The following is a 20,488-nucleotide window of genomic DNA, read 5'->3' on the forward strand; positions in this document are numbered from 1 at the left end:
TTCCCATCATTCCGTCTGGCAATTGCAAGTTTATGAAAAATTGACTGAAAATCCTTTTTATGATACGGTCATTTTGCAGTAATTAATGAGAGTTTTACTAGTTTTATCAGATGAAGAATTCCAGGATAAAAAAATGTGAAATGTTAATTGCTATTTTACAGAACAAAATCTATAACAAAATATGCATTATGAATCCCTGTATAAATTTACACATTCCATCCAACTCTAGTATACAAGCACTAAGCAAATAACGCCAAATAAACCAAAATGTTCGGGCTAACAGGCCAAAATATTAAAGATATAACAATGGGAAATAACTGTGCAGTAACTGAAGAGATTCTGGCGAAAGTTACGCTTGCACCACCGTCCTATAGTGATTAATATTTCTATTAAATTTGAGATCCATCAACTGGTAACTTCAATTTTTTTTTAACTAAAGGGCAATAACGCTGTGGTAACTGAAGATATTCCAAACGAAAGATGTGCTTGCACCACCACCCTGTTTTGATCTTCTTTTGTGTAAATTTCCTGAAAATCCGTTGATGAATAACTTTATGTGGGAACTTATGCATTGGTAAACAAAAGGCAATAAATCTGAAGTAATCCTGATGAAAGTTGGGCATACACAACCACCCTATACTGCCTAACCAAATCATGTAGGATGACTGCTTTTGCTGGATCAAGAGGGATAATACTGTATGTTAGCAAAGGTTATGTGTTAATAATTATGTGAGATTTTGTGATTCTAGCTAAAATACTTCTTCAATTATATAAACATTTTCAGTTCCAGACGAAAAAAGTTAAAATCTATATTTCTCCTCCTTCGGCGGGTGATAAACGGCAAAACAGAATGAAAGTATAGTAGGAGATGTGAAGCTTTAAAGGACTCAAGTTGTGCACCGCAGATATATTCAGTCGGTCAGAGTAGTGCCCTTGCATTAGATATTGGTTACAGTAGTCACCGTATTACTTCAGAAGTAACGACTCGACTTCATGGTGTTTTTAGCTCACCTGTCACAAAGTGACAAGGTGAGCTTTTGTGATCGCGCGGTGTCCGTCGTCCGTCCGTGCGTGCGTGCGTGCGTCCGTCCGTCCGTAAACTTTTGCTTGTGACCACTCTAGAGGTCACATTTTTTGTGGGATCTTTATGAAAGTTGGTCAGAATGTTCATCTTGATGATATCTAGGTCAAGTTCGAAACTGGGTCACGTGCCATCAAAAACTAGGTCAGTAGGTCTAAAAATAGAAAAACCTTGTGACCTCTCTAGAGGCCATATATTTCACAAGATCTTCATGAAAATTGGTCAGAGCATTCACCTTGATGATATCTAGGTCAAGTTCGAAACTGGGTTACGTGCCGTCAAAAACTAGGTCAGTAGGTCAAATAATAGAAAAACCTTGTGACCTCTCTAAAGGCCATATTTTTCATGGGACCTGTATGAAAGTTGGTCTGAATGTTCATCTTGATGATATCTAGGTCAAGTTCGAAACTGGGTCACGTGCGGTCAAAAACTAGGTCAGTAGGTCTAAAAATAGAAAAACCTTGTGACCTCTCTAGAGGCCATATATTTCATGAGATCTTCATGAAAATTGGTTAGAGTGTTCACCTTGATGATATCTAGGTCAAGTTCGAAATTGGGTCACGTGCCTTCAAAAACTAGGTCAGTAGGTCAAATAAAAGAAAAACCTTGTGACCTCTCTAGAGACCATATTTTTCATGAGATCATCATGAAAGTTGGTCTGAATGTTCACCTTGATGAATCTAGGTCAAGTTCGAAAGTGGGTCACGTGCCATCTAAAACTAGGTCAGTAGGTCAAATAATAGAAAAACCTTGTGACCTCTCTAAAGGCCATATTTTTCATGGGATCTGTATGAAATTTGGTCAGAATGTTCATCTTGATGATATCTAGGTCAAGTTCTAAACAGGGTCATGTGCGTTCAAAAACTAGGTCAGTAGGTCTAAAAATAGAAAAACCTTGTGACCTCTCTAGAGGACAGACTTGTGAATGGATCTCCATAAAATTTGGTCAGACTGTTCATCTTGATGATATCTAGGTCAAGTTCGAAAGTGGGTCACGTGCCTTCAAAAAGTAGGTCAGTAGGTCAAATAATGAAAAAACGTTGTGACCTCTCTAGAGGCCATATTTTTCATGGGATCTGTATGAAAATTGGTCTGAATATTTATCTTGATGATATCTAGGTCAAGTTTGAAACTGGGTCAACTGCGATCAAAAACTAGGTCAGTAGGTCTTGAAATAGAAAAACCTTGTGACCTCTCTAGAGGCCATACCCTTGAATGGATCTTCATGAAAATTGGTCAGAATGTTCACCTTGATGATATCTAGGTCAATTTAGAAACTGGGTCACGTGCCTTAAAAAACTAGGTCAGTAGGTCAAATAATAAAAAAACCTTGTGACCTCTCTAGAGGCCATACTTTTCATGGGAACTGTATGAAAGTTGGTCTGAATGTTCATCTTGATGATATCTAGGTCAAGTTTGAAACTGGATCAACTGCGGTCAAAAACTAGGTCAGTAGGTCTAAAATTAGAAAAATCTTTTGACCTCTCTAGAGGCCATATTTTTCAATGTATTTTCATGAAAATTGATCTGAATATTCACCTTGATGATATCTAGGTCAGTTTTGAAACTGGGTCACGTGCGGTCAAAAACTAGGCCAGTAGGTCTAAAAGTAGAAAAACCTTGTGATCTCTCTAGAGGCCATATTTTTCATTAGATCTTCATGAAAATTAGTGAGAATGTTCACCTTGATGATATCTAGGTAAATTTCAAAACAGGGTCACGTACCTCGAAAACTAGGTCAATAGGTCAAATAATAGAAAAACCTTGTGACCTCTCTAGAGACCATATTTTTCAATGGATCTTCATGAAAATTGGGTAGAATTTTTATCTTGATAATATCTAGGTCAAGTTCAAAACTGGGTCACATGAGCTCAAAAACTAGGTCACTATGTCAAATAGTAGTAAAAACGACGTCATACTCAAAACTGGGTCATGTGGGAAGAGGTGAGCGATTCAGGACCATCATGGTCCTTTTGTTTCCTTAAGCCACACTACATTTCATCCTGACATCTGCATCACTGCTTACAAATTGTTAGAAATCATGCATGAATAACTGGCCACCAAGTTGCTTCACTATGGCAATAGAGGAAGCGTGCTGAAATGGATAAAAAGTTGCCTAGTAGGTCATGCTCAGCAAATCCTCATAAAGGAAAACTCCGCAGATGAATCATCTGTGACTGCAGTCTGTCAAAGAACCTGTTGCCTTCTTGCTCTACATAAATGACTTTTGACTAAAGACATTGTCTGCAGCAGTTGGAATGGGATTGGTTTATGACATTCAACCCAGGCAAATGTAAGGTCATCTGTGTAACAGGACAGAGGTACCTAATCATGGCATCATACTATATCCATGACAGCTTACTTCAAGGGGTGCTAGGGGGCGAATACCTAGGTGTGAAGATATGGTGGAAACCTCTTATAGTCACCAATGAAAAGAAGGTAAATAACAACATTGTCTTTCTGCAGAGAAATCTGACGAGTTTCTCCCAGACATCAAGGTTCCTCCAGGTACCCTCACAGGAACAATAGGAGTCTGTTCAGTGCAAAGCAGACAACTATGGAGAATACATAATTACTTGAGATTACAGACTTCCATTATGGGTCCATTACATTAATCCCCTACCATGTTTTTATCACAGTCCAATAATACATTGTTTCCTCAGCAACGTTCACTGAGAAGGCAGTTCCTATCTAACAATACCGGTAAATAGCAGCACCAGTTACAGGCAGGACTACAGAGTATGCCCTCTTAATCACATGTCAGATTTACTGGTGTATTGCTGTTGGGTGTATTTTTTGTTTGTTTAAATAGATTCTCTTAACCAGAATTACTGTCCTTGAATTAGCTATGAAACTCGACTTAAAAGTTGTGATACGCTGCAGAAATATGATTGACCTTCGATCTAAGAAATACAACTTCTACTAATATAAGGTAACAATGTAAAAACATGGTTCAATTTGTGTTGAACCCAAGAACAGTTACTGTGTAGGGAATGAGTGGATCAAATTTGAACCCATAAAAAAAAAAGAAACATGAACAATTTCAGATTTTATTAGTACATATTATGAAATTACATCAATAATTTCAACATAAAAAAATAACTAAAATGATGACTCCATGAAAAAAATAACAAATGAATGTGCAATGTATGTTTTATCAAGCTGCAGCATATTGGGTTTCTACTGCACAATACATGTGTATGTACATGAGATTTGAAACTTTTCCTGGAAATGAACTTGGTGCATGTTTAGACAAGGTTATTTACAATGCAATAGCAGCACAGCAAATAAAGTATTTGATGTTGATTTTCAATCTTTTGATATATATGTCTGTATATAATTACCTTATTACTGTAAACTGGCTTATTTCTTCCTTTTTGGGGGATGATTTCAGCCCAAGTTTTATTAAACTGGTATGCACATTATTGGACCAGGTTTGTCTTTGACCAGGCACTACTGAAATCACCTAAATTTGCAAGGTCTCATACAGCCTCTAATTTCTTTACTGTGTTCTCACAAGTCTTAGTTAAGAATGGAAATGCTGAGTACGGCTACTTTTCAGGCAAGTGAGATTATTTTACAGACATGTACCTTAAAGTATTCATATAATCAAATTGTTTTCACAAAAGCTCTGTAACAGCAATCAGATTCTGTCATATACCCTGGACCTATTAAAGCTTTTCATACGTGTACACAACATCTAGTTGTAAATTAACACATTTTCTATCTGTTATGCTCAATTTGAGATATTTGCTATGAATAAAAGACTACCACAAACTACAAACTGATTTTATATGTGAGCCGTGCCATGAGAAAACCAACATAGTGGCTTTGCGACCAGCATGGATCCAGACCAGCCTGCGCATCCGCGCAGTCTGGTCAGGATCCATGCTGTTCGCTAACAGTTTCTCCAATTCCAATAGGCTTTAAAAGCGAACAGCATGGAGCCTGACCAGACTGCGCGGATGCGCAGGCTGGTCTGGATCCATGCTGGTCGCAAACCCACTGTTGGTTTTCCCATGGCACGGCTCATGTTATTTTCATTTGTCAATATTTTTTGTTATATTTATTGCTGATAATACATGCTACTGATATTTATTAACGCATGTGCTGCCATTTAATTGTGGCACTATATGCCAGATCTTTGCGTTCCTCCAGGTTATCCAGATAAATTGGACTTCCAGTTTATCAAACATATATAGCTACCTCAATTTCAAGTAATTAAACAACATTCAGTATAGATTATCACTTAATATACATATTCCGAATTTACTGCAAGCAAACATTACAACATAATTCATTGGACACATAAATATACATCATAATTATAAGATCACAGAATATCTTGTTTAAAACTATATATAACAAAACAATTAACAGAAAAGCACAATGTTGCTTACTACAGTTTACAACTAAACAGAAGATTTAAAATAATTCAAATGCGACAAAATCGTTCACCACAATAGCACTTCTTTATTTGTATGGAATCACTTCTATAAAGAGATGTCAAATAGATATACATGTATGCAGTCTGTTTTATCTAGTTGTCCATACAATATAGCTTTCGAAAACACATTCTTAAAATGTCTTTTAACTGGAATTTTTGAAGTTATGGTACATTACTGTGTGTGAAATATTTGGCATGTAATGTTAAAAGTTTTATAGAGTAAATAGTTTCCATGAGAAAAGAGCTATCCCCGATACCAACTTGCATACATGCTTCTCTGCCTGCCAGGAGAACTCCCGACGCATGCAGCAATATCTAGTCTATTACATGTGTAAACAGTATGGTAAAAAATTACAAATAAAGAGGGGCAGAAAATGATGCCCTTTGAACTCTAGTTAACCATTGTAATCACAGGTTTGATTGTACATGTATTTTTTACTAAGTGAAACAAACACAAGATGGATTCATCAATGAGGGATGGTTAATTCCATAATATTCACCTTCAACTTGTACACAAAACTGCAACTAACTGAACCGAAGACATCCAACAGTTCTTCTTGCTTCTTCTGGTATAAATCTTGTAATCCTGAATAAATTTTGCAAGCAGAAAGCACGTAAAGAAGCAGCATATTTGTAAGAAGCTAAGCCAAGCTGAAAGTTTTCCTTAACTAATGCTGAATAACTTTTCTATCTGCTCTCGCAATATAAACACTGTTCTTTTTTTAACATTAATAAGCCTTGAGATCCATGTAAGATTTCAAAAAGCAGCCAAGTACCAGTAAGATCTTTTATGTTCTATTGTCTAAATGTCATAGAAGTCAGTCGAAACATCCTGCCACTTGCACAAAAACTGTCTTGGAACATTTCCACAAATGGGTCAAGACTTCCAGCGATAATGTACTAATTACCCGACTTATCCTAATGAATATATACTTCTTTTATATAATGAATCTTAATGAACTATGGTTCTGATGAAATGTATATAATTTGGCAATATGAGAGTATGCTATGACTGGGATGAAAGGCCTGAACTGCCAGAACTGTTTGATTGACCACTACTGTCCGAGTGTGTGGACAGGCGTTTTTCCTCCTCGCTAGGTAACTCCAATATGACCATCTTTTCTAAGACACGCAGCCATCTGTAATATATTTGAAATGTATAATTAGCTCTCTGTCGTACGAGCAAAACTATGGTAAGCTAGGTAACATAATTATATTTAAAGATCCACAACAGATGTTTGTTCTTGTGTATTTTAATGATGATTAATCATGTACGTTAAAGTATGTTTTGTTCATGTTATAATACCAGCAGAATCCCGTGGGATTGGTTGGTGCCCAAGCCCTGTAGGGCTCGGGGTACCAATGTATCTCGAGGGATTCTGCAGAAGTTATAATATGAAACAAACATGCGTTAATGCTATACTAACATAAAATGTGGGGGAAAAAAGCTAAAATAATGAATATATTGTCCATCAATATAATTAAATGTTTATTTGAAGCAAAATGTAAATAATTTTTTTTGGCAGGTGTTTACAGTAGTTCAATGCAGACTGATAATATACATTTCAAAATGAAAGTCTTCTGCATGTTTCATTTAGTTAACATATGTTCTAGTTCAGGATTAAACAAAGATCAAGAGTCTGGGAGAAAAATCGTTTCTTTGTACTGCTAATACAGTTTATAATAAACAGAGTTTACCAACTATGGGCTAAGGAAACTTTTCTTTAAAATGCAAATTGGCAATTGGAATATCTTACTGTGAGAACTGGAGATCAGAATCTGCCTGGAAGTAACAAACACTGACATCCTTGTGGGTAAGAGAGAACACATTTGGACGGTCGGCCGAGTCACCAATCGCTTTCACTTTATGGCCAGGTAATGGTAACGTCTGTATGGCTGCTACATCCTGTAAAACAAGACAATTTTTTTTAACTTGTTTGATATGAAAGGTCAGTACATGTTAGTATTTTACCTTTACTGAACGGCTTGCCAGGTAAAAGTCAAACTACTTGTCAGATGTCTGAACACCCAAGGTCTAATAGATTTGACTACTGGCATGTCTTCATTATATGAGATCAGAATTCTGATCTTTTGTTTCTTTGTGTTAGGTTAAGAGCCGTTTTTCAACAGAATTTTCCTTAAGTAATGGTTGGCAGTTACTCTAAACAGTGTTTATGGATTCTGCACCGGTACTTGCCTGTTGTCTACAAGCAACTGCCAACTTCCACATGAATCAGAGGGAGAGTGCTTGGTTGTCAGACATGTATTTTATCAGATGTCACAAAGAACATACACCTCGCCCAAATAACAAACTTGCAACCCTACAGATCTGTGCTCTCCTTATTGAGCTAAGTGTGCAGACATGTATTCATTTTTGCCCAGCAAACCTGTGTCAGTCTGTTGACAATACAAACCAAGTAAGGAGTGATGAAATAATTCATTCTTGTCCACTTTTGAAAATCTACAATACGTAGGAATGTTAAACATTTTGGACAAGTTATTTTTCTATTACATGAATGCACTGAAACATGTTGGTACCGGTATGTTATATATCTTAATATCTCAAAAAAAAAAAAAAAAAAATTCATGAAGTCAAATTGTTTCTTATCTGATGACAACAATGGATGTTCATACACTTTGCATGAGAAAACAAAGCATTACATACAATAGGACAAAATATTCAAAAAATCCAAAATATTCCTTACTTTATGTTTCTTGTAGAAATACATTGCAAAGTCATCATGGACAGTGATCCATTTCTTTGTCCATTTATGATCTTTATCCATCACATTAAGGTATCCACTTAAAACTGATGCCTCGTCTGCCTTGTGAATCTGAAAAATACACACATATGATACAGGGGAAATCTGAGAAAACAAACATGGAGTACAGGCCTCCAAGGGAGTGGGGAATGATGAAAATAAACTTTTTTTTTTCTAAGGCTGCTTTTCTAAATATAAAGGTTACCTCGGGCAAATTTGGGCTAAACAGGTTAAATTTCTGATCTTATTCCAGTTTCTTGTTTCATTAATACTTGCATTGTATGAACAATCCACCCCTTTTTCTTCAGTAGTAAAGAGACTTATGCTAAAATAGTAAATACTCTTTACTATTGGGTTACCTAAACAATCTGGGTCAACAGGCAAATCTTAAGACTGCTTGTAGTGCAATAATTGATTTATTTTCAGTCTTTAGACAAAAGGGTGATGATCATTTATAAGAACTAAATTTCTACTGTTTGTTTTTTGTTTTGTTAGGTTTAACATCACACAGACACAATTATAGGTCATATAGCAACTTTCCAGCTTTAATGGTAGAGGAACCTTCCGTGCATTATTTCATCATAAGAGGCACCTGGGTAGAACCACCAACCTTCAATGCCCCAAGTAGATTACATGGTTGCATCAATTCAAGAAATTAAATCCCATTGAACAAATACAATTCGTTTGATCTACAAAAATTGAAATCCATAAATTCATTTCTGGGAGATATAGTCAAAAGCTCGAGGTTACATGCCCGTAAACTTTTTTCAAAAGTAATTAAAATGTTTTTCCTAATGCAATTCAGGTTAACAAAATTTATCTTTATGTTAAAAAGAGTTCCAATTCAAAAATATATTTAGAGAATATTTCGCATACATCATGTGATCAAATTTATGATCGCACGACCAGTCTGGTTTAACCATATCTACATGTCTGCCCATAACGTTAAGTGTCATCTTCTGCATCATGGTTTAAAACGACTGAAAGAAGAAACATTTAGACATGGTTTATACCTTACAAACCTGAACAGCAGGTTTTGGTGAAGTTGGGGTCGAGTCAGTGGATAACTCAAGGGAACTGACACTTCCTTTCTTCAGCAACTCGTAACACTTCTGACATACTCTGTTCAGCTGGTTGTTGTCATAGGCTAACTGAGCTTTCCTTGAGGAACATTTTGCACAGAATACCTGAACAATTAAGGAAAATTATAATAAATGAATATAATCAATTTAACATTAGGCAACGCTTTGTAAAAATGCACTTGAAAAAGAGTTTTCTAAATTGGGTTCTCAACACAACTTGACAATGAAAACCTACAATTATACAAAGTTCCTATAATGGAAAGTTACCATAAAGGCATAACAAAGTATACAAAAACCTTAAAGTAATAATTTATTAGTAAACAGGCATTGGGCATGCAGTGTAGTGTATTTTTGTCAGACTCTAGTAGAAACATATCCCTTCACCAACATGACTTCAACAAGACAAAATAAGTAGATACTTATGCCTTAAAAAAGATGACTTCAACAACACGAACAGGTAGAACCATATGCCTTCAAAAAGATGACTTCAACAACACAGACTGGTAGTACCATATGCCTTCAAAAAGATGACTTCAACAACATGAACAGGTAGAACCATATGCCTTCAAAAAGATGACTTCAACAACACGAACAGGTAGAACCATATGCCTTCAAAAAGATGACTTCAACAACACGAACAGGTAGAACCATATGCCTTCAAAAAGATGACTTCAACAAGACAAAATAAGTAGATACTTATGCCTTAAAAAAGATGACTTCAACAACACGAACAGGTAGAACCATATGCCTTCAAATAGATGACTTCAACAAGACACTAAGTATGTGATCCTGGTAAGACTTAAAACAGTGAAACAACATCTACTGCCTGGTATTAAAATTTAATGAACAAACCTTGCCACATGCTCTACAATGGTGCCTCCTCTTGATGGCAGTGAACTTGTCCTGACATGCCATACACATGGTCACCTCCTCGTCTTTTACCCACTGTGGTGACTTCAATCCTAACTGACTGCCCTAAAATACCCAATAATTGATTTACATTACAGAACATGGAATATAATAGTGTTATTATAATAGTAGCTCGATCTGGGATGCTGTGTTCAGCTCAAGTGGATTTTGCCAGATTGCGTGCCTCATGAGATCCAACCTTGCAAAATCCTGGAGAGCCGAATACAAAATTCCAGATCTAGCTAAACTGTTATAATGACCCTTTTGTTAGCGAACAAAATCTTCAATGTTTGTTGATGTCAAAAAAGAACTTTATATTTTATGTGCACTATTTATTGAACTGTGTCAGGTCATGCATTTTAAATAAAAGTACGGCAACATACGTGTACAATACAAAAGGTACAATATAGAACTGTTTTTTGCCTTGTCATATTTACTTGTGAAATACAAGTCATATTTTTGACAGAATTTATATGCATACTTCCTAATACAGAAAGCATTTTGATATAAATCATAAAGGTACTGCAAACTATATAAGTTCCTTTAACTTACGTTATTCAGTACTTATTACACATTTTTTGACAATAACATTTCAGTTGTACACTGTGCAAAGAGTTTTTCCTCTGAATAGATGTACAGGAACTTAATACATAGCCCCTTATTACAAAGTAGTATAGAACAGCAGAAACAAGGAGTTTATTAAGTATGTCACACTCTGGTAGAAGACATTAGGTTCTATGTTTATATATGCAAAGACTTTAAATAAATAGGAAAATATCTGTGTTTCATTTTGATTCTATGAATATGACCTATAGAACATGATCATTACAGTATTATAGAAAATGTGTATCAGTTCCTGGAACACTACATATCTAAGATAAGAAAAGGCTTATAAATCTATGTAAGGTTTGAGAAGGTTATAAATCTATCTGTATATTTCTTTAAAATGCATGAAAAAAGGAAAATATAAAAGGCTGCAGGCAGGATCTTCCAATATAAATGCTGACTGAGATGTTTCTAGAAATCTGGATATAATTATTTAAACTACTCTATAGTGTGATTCTAGCATATACAACCAGGTAATTTATTATTGTTTAAATGGCTGGTTTTCAACAGAAATAGAATAACTGCAATGTAGGACCTCCATTTTACTTGCTTCCATCTTCCAAGATTTGAAAATTTTATGTAATAACTTTACTGCATGTTTTGCCATCTATGGCAGGTATATGTGTGTAAACAAACCAAAGTTTTTTTTAATTTGCTCTGCAAAATGCTTGACCAAAAATGCCATGGACCTAAAAGCCATTAAAACAAACAATATCTGACTGAACAAGACTGAATAGCCATATATCAAAGAAAGAAGATTATTATGTATATTGTAACTAAGTCTGTACCGGAGACTTTGCAGATGTGGATGTAGAGAAAATAGACGATATCGAGGTGGATAAACCTAACGATACTGTTGCCTGGTAATATAAAACATGTACATATGTATATATATATATAATTGTACTGTATCTGGTGTATCTATTTATAAGCCTTTTACTTCAATTCTCAGTTATTTCATTAATGTCAATAAACAAGTAGTAAAATTAAGATTAAAATGAAATTATAAATATTTTGTTACTACCTGCATCAGACAACACTCAATCTAATTTCATTTACCCTCATTTTACCATACAGTATATAGATCATGGACATTTACAAAGATTATTACACACATGTATGCTAAGCTAGCTGGTTGTACAAAAAGCTTAACAGATTGTATAAAAGGATTCATTCCAATCATTCCATTGTAACTTATGTTAGCAGACATTTACATATCCATATGGCAGAAATACTCAACAACTAAAAACTAGAGAAAATTAATAACGTGAACAATAAACAAGAGCTGTCGGAGGACAGCAACGCTCGACTATTCAACAGCCTTGTCAATTGAATGAATACAAGTTGAAAAAGGGGCATAATTTTGTAAAATGCAAAGTAGAGGTATTGAACCTCTGTACTGCATGTCATATCATGACAGTGAACAAGTGTGTGAAGTTTCAATCCTTTCCAATTTGTGGATACTGAGATACCAGCTTACATACAAAAACTTAACAAAAAAGTGCTAAGTCAAAGGGGCATAATTTTGTAAAAATGCCAAGTAGAGTTATGGGACCTTCACAGTGCATGTTAGATCATGACAGTGAACAAGTGTGTGAAGTTTCAATCCATTCCAATTAGTGGATACTGAGATATCAGATTACATACAAAAATTTAACCAAAAACTGCTAAGTCGAAAAAGGGGCATAATTTTGAAAAAAAAGAGAGTAGAGTTATGGGACTTGCTTAGTGCATGTCAAATCATGATAGTGAACAAGTATGTGAAGTTTCAATCCATTCCATTAGTAACTACTGAGATACCAGCTTACATACAAAACCTTAACCAAAAATTTCTAAGTCGAAAAAGGGGCATAATTTTGTAAAAAAGCAAAATAGAGTTATGGAACCTGTGCAATGTAGATCAGTTCATCACAGTGAATAAGTGTGTGAAGTTTCAATCCATTCCCACAAGTGGTTACTGAGTTACCAGCTTACATACAAAACCTTAACCAAAAATTTCTAAGTCGAAAAAGGGGCATAATTTTGTAAAAAAGCAAAATAGAGTTATGGAACCTGTGCAATGTAAGTCAGTTTGTCACAGTCAATAAGTGTGTGAAGTTTCAATCCATTCCCACAAGTGGTTACTGAGATACCAGCTTACATACAAAACCTTAACCAAAATCGGGACGCGGACGCAGACGCCGACGCCGACGCATGGGCGAGTGCAATAGCTCACTATTCTATGAATAGTCGAGCTAAAAATCCATGCTATTTCTTAATCTAATTACATGCAATTCACAGCAGCATAGCTGGTTAACAGCTTTAAGCAAAATTAAACAAGAAATATTATATTATACACTTCTTCATTTTGAAAACCTAAAAGTTACTGTAATCCGACTCCAAATTTCGCAATCAACCAGTTTCAGGTTTCATTTTTTTTTTTAATCTAACAAGACTGTTTCCTTATCTTTACTGAACAAATTGAGTAAGATATACAGATATGAATATAAATCTCACCAAGTCAGGATGTCCATCTGCTGCAGACTGGTCCCCAGCTTCTGATGATCTTACTCTACACAACTTGGATTTATGATGAAAGTCTGTTACAACTTGTTGGAATGTCTGTGAAACAACAAACAACACATAACCAGGCTAATAGTGGAATCAACTGCTGCTCCATGACTGGGCTTTGTCAAGTGAGCACATGCATTGTGGGATATGACTACTTTTAGAAAGATTATTTTAACTTTAATCCTGCTAGCGGCAAGCGGTTTTGCCTTTGGCACCAGTGCAAACCAAGATCATGGTCTGCACTGTTCGCTATTCAGTCAGTAAATTTCAGCATACCACTTTGAATGATAAGTGGTACTGCCCAAACTGAATGATGGAGCAGTCCATTTTAGAAGTTTAGCAGGGTAGAGGTTAAAACTACTGTAGCTATGCACTCATTATAATTGGTATCATCACTATGTTATGCTCCAAACCACAAATGGAGATAATATGAAAACTACATGTCCTCTTCACTCCCTCTTATTAACCCTTACCATGCTAAATTTCTATAATGGACTGGCCCATCTTCCAATTTGGGCAGTACCATTTATCATTTGAAGGGGTGTTTACGTACTAAAAATTTACTGACTGAATAGCGAACAGTGCAGACCATGATCAGACTGCACGGATGTGCAGGCTGATCTTGGTCTGCACTGGTCGCAAAGGCAGAATCACTTGCCGCCAGCAGGCTTAGGGTTAATATCTATCTATACCTGAAGTTCATCGTAATATATTCAGCACTTTTGGAGTTATGCTTCGCACAAGGAAAGTTTGAAATTTCAAACAAACAGCTAGAGGGGCAGGTGATTCAAAGTCAGCAATCTTAAAACACCTGGGGGGTCCCAGAAGCCCCTAATATTGGGAATAAAAGTTAGCCATTTGCATGAAAGTTTCAAAGGGTGTTTGTATAAATATATAATATATATCTAAGAAAACTTACTGCAAACCAGTCCAATCCTTGACCATTGTTTGCTCTGAAGAAAAAAAAGCAAACATACAAAATTCATTTAATAGTATATCATACAGAAACACAAATCTCTGGTTTCTGTCTATCAGCCTGATTCAGGGGCATTCTAAATTATCCCCAGTACTGATGGTAGGCTTAACCTCTCTTAATACCTTAAAGCAATCATTTAAAATTGTATCCCTGTTTCTAAATACAGTTCACTGTTAAATACCACTGAACATAATTTGACTGAAAGCAGTAATAACTGTCTATTTGCCTGCAAATCTCAAGTCTTTGAAACAAGTAAACACTATAATTAGATCTATTTCTGTAAACTTCCTGAAACTTCATCTAAATTACTGTGCAGACAAAAAAATGTTCACTACGAGTGGTGTTTATTTGAAAGGCATCCATCTTTGCTGACCCTCAATGTCTTCAAGTCTCATCTAGGTATCTTTGTTCTTAACTACAAAATCTAAATGAAATATCAACAGTTCGAACAGAAGACAGATGTGTACAGTTTCTTCTTACAGTGTGGAAGTTGCTACAGTTACATAACTGTGGCAATCACTCAAAACCTACTGAGTTTCTTTAACTTATTGCATGATTCAAATAATTAATAACCCCAGACACCACTTTGATATTTGGACGGGGATGAAGTATTGCACTCTGCATGTTGTCTTGATGATGAAAATAATTGATGGTTGTTTTATGAAAATCTTTCAAGTGATTCATGTAGAGGAGACATGAAAAAACACCATATGACCACTGACCTCAAAGTGTGACCATGACCTAATGAACTTGGTCATGGAATCTGCATGTTACCCTTATGATGTAAAGCAACTGTTGATAGTTTCCAACTGTATGAAAAATTTGATGTGGACACAAAAACCTATTTGTCCCTTTAATTTCGATCAAGTAACCTGGGTCATGCACTCTGCACATTGTCTTGATGAGGTTAACAAATTGGTAGTACTTGTTTAATGAAAATCCATCCAGTCATTTATAAGATATTGAGTGGACATGAAATAAAGCTATTTGACCTTTAACCTCGAAGTGTGACCTGAACCTTGGACCCAGTGACTTGAGTCATGCGCTGCGCATGTTGTGTAATGAAAATCCTTATGGTGGCTTGAAAGATATGGAAAAAAAAGCTATTCAAAAACCTAATTTTCAAGTGTGAACTGGACCTTGGATCTAATGGCTAGGGGACATGTGTGCATCTTTATCTATTATGATAGTGAACATTTTGTTTATAGTCATTTGAAAATTCAATTAACAATTCTGAAAATATGCATTAAAACAGACAGATTTACATGCCTGGAATAAAGCCCCCTAATACTTCATATCTGTTGGTATAATGAACTTTTTTATTTTTACTTGTTTAAACTTTAATTTTGATTCCCTACCATCATTCATGGAAAAGAAAAAAACATATCTTAAAAGAGAAATCAGGCTTTATACAATGCAAATACATTACAGCAAGACTTTTACTTTCTTGTCTGAAATAAGACATCAACCAAAGCAAACGGAACTTTACATAATTAAGCACCGTCTCTGTTATTAGCAAATTATATGTTTTACTCACTCATCTAGAAATTCTACAGTTTTTTCGATACATTTCACACAGAATGTGTTTTGTATGGTTTGGTTGTCTCCTGCACTTATTTCCATGCCCTCCACACTAAGCCGAGCCCGTAGTTTGTACGAGCCCATCATTTGTTCTGAACATACTAGCAGTAAATCGTTGAACTGAAAGGAAAGATATAGTGGTATTATCTAAATGTGTAAGGCAACCCAGAAACAAAGCACCATATTAAAAACTCTCCAGTTTTTCCTGAAAATCTACTTCATTTTTTGTTTCGTAATAGTGTTTGACATATAAAATCAGGCTACAGCAAATTTCATACACATATGGAAATATCAGACATTTTCAATTGAAGAAATTCTTTTGTATATCAATAAAAACAACACTTTTATCTATATAATCAGAGGTCTAGCTAGGTCCAGTTTTTTGGGAGAAGTCATTTCTCCCTCAAGCTGATTTAGGGAGAAGTGGGGAAACTTTAGGGAGAAGTTGGAAGATTTCTCTACCTCAACACTGTTGAGTGTTTGAAAGGTGGCTATAATTTTCTTGTTTCTAGATAAAAAGCATTGCTGTGACCATTCATTTTCTTAGTTACATCATTTCCCATACAGTGGTTATTATTTCATTACAAAATTCTGAAAAAAGTAGTTTTCAAAAATTCAAGCCGATGCTGTAAATCTAACCCGCTGATTTTTGGTTATTAGTATTTTGTATGAATGCATGATGAAAGACTTAGTGTTTCTTTATTAACACCAAGTCATCACATCTGTGAACAGTATCTCACTCGAATAAAACTGAAAGTAAACTGTAAACTTGAAATACATATTCAAATCAATTCATCGATGGAAGTCAATTTAAGGTATACATGTCATTCTTTTACCATAGATAACAAAAGCATGTGTACAGTATTCCAATTAACTGCATCGTTAACCAGCAATTTCTTTATAAAACATTGTTTTTTGCACTCAAACATGCTGACAATTAAACACAAAATGTCAAAGACATAACCGCGGCGCTAAATGACTGAAAAAAGGCTGTAGTGTATCGGATAATTGGATTCGCTTTCACACTTCTCGGGAAAATCTCACAAGTACCTGAAGTAGGCGGAGCTTAAATTATGCTACCGGCGTGTGTTCGTGTATTCAACACTCATTTTGACACTGTGCAAATTGTCAACAGTCCGGGTAGCGTTAATTAGCGAGTGCGGATATAAAAGAAAATCGGGCGACTTACATTTTGCTTTGAGGTTAGATTTGAGCGAAGTTTTAAGTTCCAAAGCGCCTATTTCGCTGAAGTCGCCCACTCACGAGAGCCCTGATAAGCATATATAAAACAAATTTACATACTAAGAAAATATATCTAGCTTGTTTTTCTCCGCTACGAGCTGAAATTTTTGTGATTGGCCCTTCTTTAACAAGTTCCCTGGTTGGACTCACTAAATCATTGGTCCCTTCACCATTCAGTCGAGGTATAATGTTCAATAATTTGTGAAATTTATCCTGAAAAATATAAAATTCCAAGACTTAATTTAATAAACTAATTTTGTTTAGAATCTATAGTGATATATCAATCCTAGGTTTCTCAAACAAAATCAATACAAGGAACTATTTTAAGCTTTAACCCTTAGCCTGCTAAATTTCTATAATGGACTGGTCCATCATTCAATTTGGGCAATACCATTTATTATTCGAAGGGGTGTTTACTGAAAATTTACTGACTGAATAGCGAACAGTGCAGACCATGATCAGACTGCACAGATGTGCAGGCTGATCCTGGTCTGCACTGGTCGCAAAGGCAGAATTACTGCCGCCAGCAGGCAAAGGGTTAAAGAGCTCTTCAGATAAAAAGAACAAAATAGAACCTTGTACTAATTCATCTTTGAACATAAATAAATTCCAATACCTGCTGGCATTTTCCTTATAATTTCATTAAAATCTCTCGTTAATGATTGTTAATTCTGAACATAATTAGATAAACTGCTGCTTAACAAACATAATCTTGAAGGCATTTTTTATTTAGTGAACAGAAATGCTGCAAAGAAGAGCTAATTTGTTTAAGAAAACTTTGTCTGATTGTGTTAAATATTGTATCTAGAAAGCACATACCAGTTTCTTCATAGCAGTGTTGGAATGACTGGCTGCTGCTGTCACAAGGTCTAGGGCCTCTGTAACACAAAAAAAACCCCCATAATTTTTAAGTGACAAATACATAAAATAATATTCAACACGAGATGGACCTTTACTTGACGTTACTTATCAGTGCCAGATTCAGGGAGTGGTGGGTATGGGGTGTGCACTCAGCACGCTCTATGCCCTATAATCAGGCATATGTTTTTTTCTACAGATTAAATTAAATGCTTAAATTAAAGGCATGAAAGATTTTCTGCTTGCTTCAACATCACTTCGTTCGTAAGTATTAATATATACCATGATGTGCTATATTCCAAACTGGAAACTTTCTGCTTGTTTTGCTGATGTGCTCCTATTATCTATACCACAGAAAGGTGAAATCTCATAGCAGAATACATGTTCTTCTTGCTTCAATCAATACAACTAATTCCAAAGTCCCAATATTCCTATGGAATTGAAAGCTTCTGGCATTCAAAATATTTTTGCCTTCTCTGCTTGAATATCATAGTTACATTACAACCAATTAAGGTGATATTCCTGGACAACAAGCAAAAACTTTCTGCTACAAATTTAGTCAAAATAGCTAATTCCTTTCTGTAATATGTTGCAAGACATAACTTTGCTGTACACACTACACAACAGTGAGAACATTCAGCCAGAACTAAAACAACTAGAAATAATGACAAACTTACTTTGAGCATTAGGTCTGTCCGCAGAATCTGGCTCTAATCGCTTTAAATAATCTGCAAAAAACATATAAAATGATATCTTTATCTATTATATACTATCTGTTGTTTTTAGAACTTTTTTTGGAGTATCTTTTGACAGTGATTTTGGTATCATTTGAAGAGAAACAAGAGCGCCGCCAAGCAGGGCAATATACGCCCGAAGGGTTACATCACAGGATGTGAGCAAAATTTAAAGAACATGACTGTTGAAGCCCAAAGGACAGGAACAACAAAAAGAAGAAATTCCAAAAAAATAAAAAATATTTCTAAGTCCACAAAAAAATTCTTACCAGGTAAAGTCAAAATACATATAAAAATTGGATGTACCATCCATGTTGTACCACAGAAAAGTGGTCTCGGTTTTTCCCTACAGCCAATAATAAAAAAAGTTTCAAAATAAGCTATATATAGTAACAAAAAAGGGAAGTAATTAAAAAAAAATTATTGTAAGAGAACAAAAAGGGATCTGCCAAATAAAAACAAGAGCACTGCAATTGCATAGCAATATATACAAAGCAGACATATATGACCTTTGATCCCTAAGTGGGACCTTGACCTTGAAGCCAGCCATCCAAAACTTGCGCTCTGCACATCGCCTCAGTGTGGTGAACATTTGTGCCAAGTTTCTTTGAAATCTTTCAAGCAGTTCAAGAGTTACAGAGCGGACACAGCAAAGTCATATATGACCTTAAACTCCTAACTGTGACCTTGACCTTGAAGTTAGTCATCTGAAACAAGCGCTCTGCATGTCGTCTCAGTGTGGTGAACATTTGTGCCAAGTTTCTTTGAAATCCTTCAAGCAGTTCAAAAGTTACAGAGCGGACACAGCAAAGTCATATATGACCTTAAACTCCTAAGTGTGATCTTGACCTTGAAGTTAGCCATCCGAAACAAGCACTCTGCACGTTGTCTCAGTGTGGTGAACATTTGTGCCAATTTTTCTTTGAAATCCTTCAAGCAGTTCAAGAGTTACAGAGCGGACATGAAACACACTCATATAACCTTTGACCCCTAAACCTTGAAATGAGACATCCAAAACATGCGCTCTGCACATCGTCTCAGTGTGGTGAACATTTGTGTTAAGTTTCTTTGAAATCCTTCAAGGGGTTCAAGAGTTACAGAGCGGACACGAAATTGCTAACGGACGGACGGACAGATGGACACTGGGACCATAACATAATACATCCCTTCGGGCATATAATAAAAATGTAAATGAACAGGAAAAGAACTATATTTTGTGAATGTTTCTATTTTCATCTCATGGCCTGAAAAAATCTCCTATTTCACATGTGTCTATACCACTTATGAAATACTATTATTTTAGGGAGGAAAACAAATACAATATTCGTGAAAACAACATGAATATTCACTCAATATTATAGAGATATAACATCAACCAAATCAGGATACTGAAACTATTACAAAGATGTGTAAATCAGAAAGAAAATATATTATAAATTTCAAACTGAAAAGGTAATGTTGCAGATACTCTTTCTTCTTTTAGTATTTGAAAACATTACTATAAACAGCAAGTGTTCACCTCAGAAAATCATTATAGTACATGATTAAAGTAAAGTAATATAATAATACAGAGGGGATATTTGCTTGTTTCTGTGCAAGATCAAAATATCTTAAACAAGTGAATACAGATGAATTTTTTCTGTAGTGCCTTTTAAAAGGG

At 35.3% G+C, this 20,488-nt stretch overlaps 1 protein-coding gene across 8 annotated transcripts in view; it reads right to left on the reverse strand.

The window, feature by feature from the left end:
* Window positions 1-4,117: 4,117 nt before the first annotated feature.
* Window positions 4,118-20,488, reverse strand: part of LOC123529806 (FYVE, RhoGEF and PH domain-containing protein 4-like) — a 117,165-nt gene continuing 100,794 nt past the window's right edge. For 6 of the 8 annotated variants that reach the window (XM_053521190.1, XM_053521192.1, XM_053521195.1 and 3 more), the window contains 12 exons: window positions 18,772-18,822; window positions 18,056-18,114; window positions 17,297-17,449; window positions 15,951-16,114; window positions 14,357-14,390; window positions 13,384-13,488; window positions 11,676-11,747; window positions 10,225-10,347; window positions 9,304-9,477; window positions 8,234-8,362; window positions 7,286-7,434; window positions 4,118-6,667 (listed from right to left, as the gene is read on the reverse strand). In XM_053521190.1, coding sequence (XP_053377165.1) covers window positions 6,535-6,667; window positions 7,286-7,434; window positions 8,234-8,362; window positions 9,304-9,477; window positions 10,225-10,347; window positions 11,676-11,747; window positions 13,384-13,488; window positions 14,357-14,390; window positions 15,951-16,114; window positions 17,297-17,449; window positions 18,056-18,114; window positions 18,772-18,822 — 1,346 coding nt within the window. In that variant the 3' untranslated portion in view covers window positions 4,118-6,534. The remainder of the gene's footprint in view (window positions 6,668-7,285; window positions 7,435-8,233; window positions 8,363-9,303; window positions 9,478-10,224; window positions 10,348-11,675; window positions 11,748-13,383; window positions 13,489-14,356; window positions 14,391-15,950; window positions 16,115-17,296; window positions 17,450-18,055; window positions 18,115-18,771; window positions 18,823-20,488) is intronic. The other 2 variants (XM_053521191.1, XM_053521193.1) reach the window with 2 other exon arrangements.

This window comes from Mercenaria mercenaria, chromosome 13, assembly GCF_021730395.1.
Source record: "Mercenaria mercenaria strain notata chromosome 13, MADL_Memer_1, whole genome shotgun sequence".
NCBI lineage: Eukaryota > Metazoa > Mollusca > Bivalvia > Venerida > Veneridae > Mercenaria > Mercenaria mercenaria.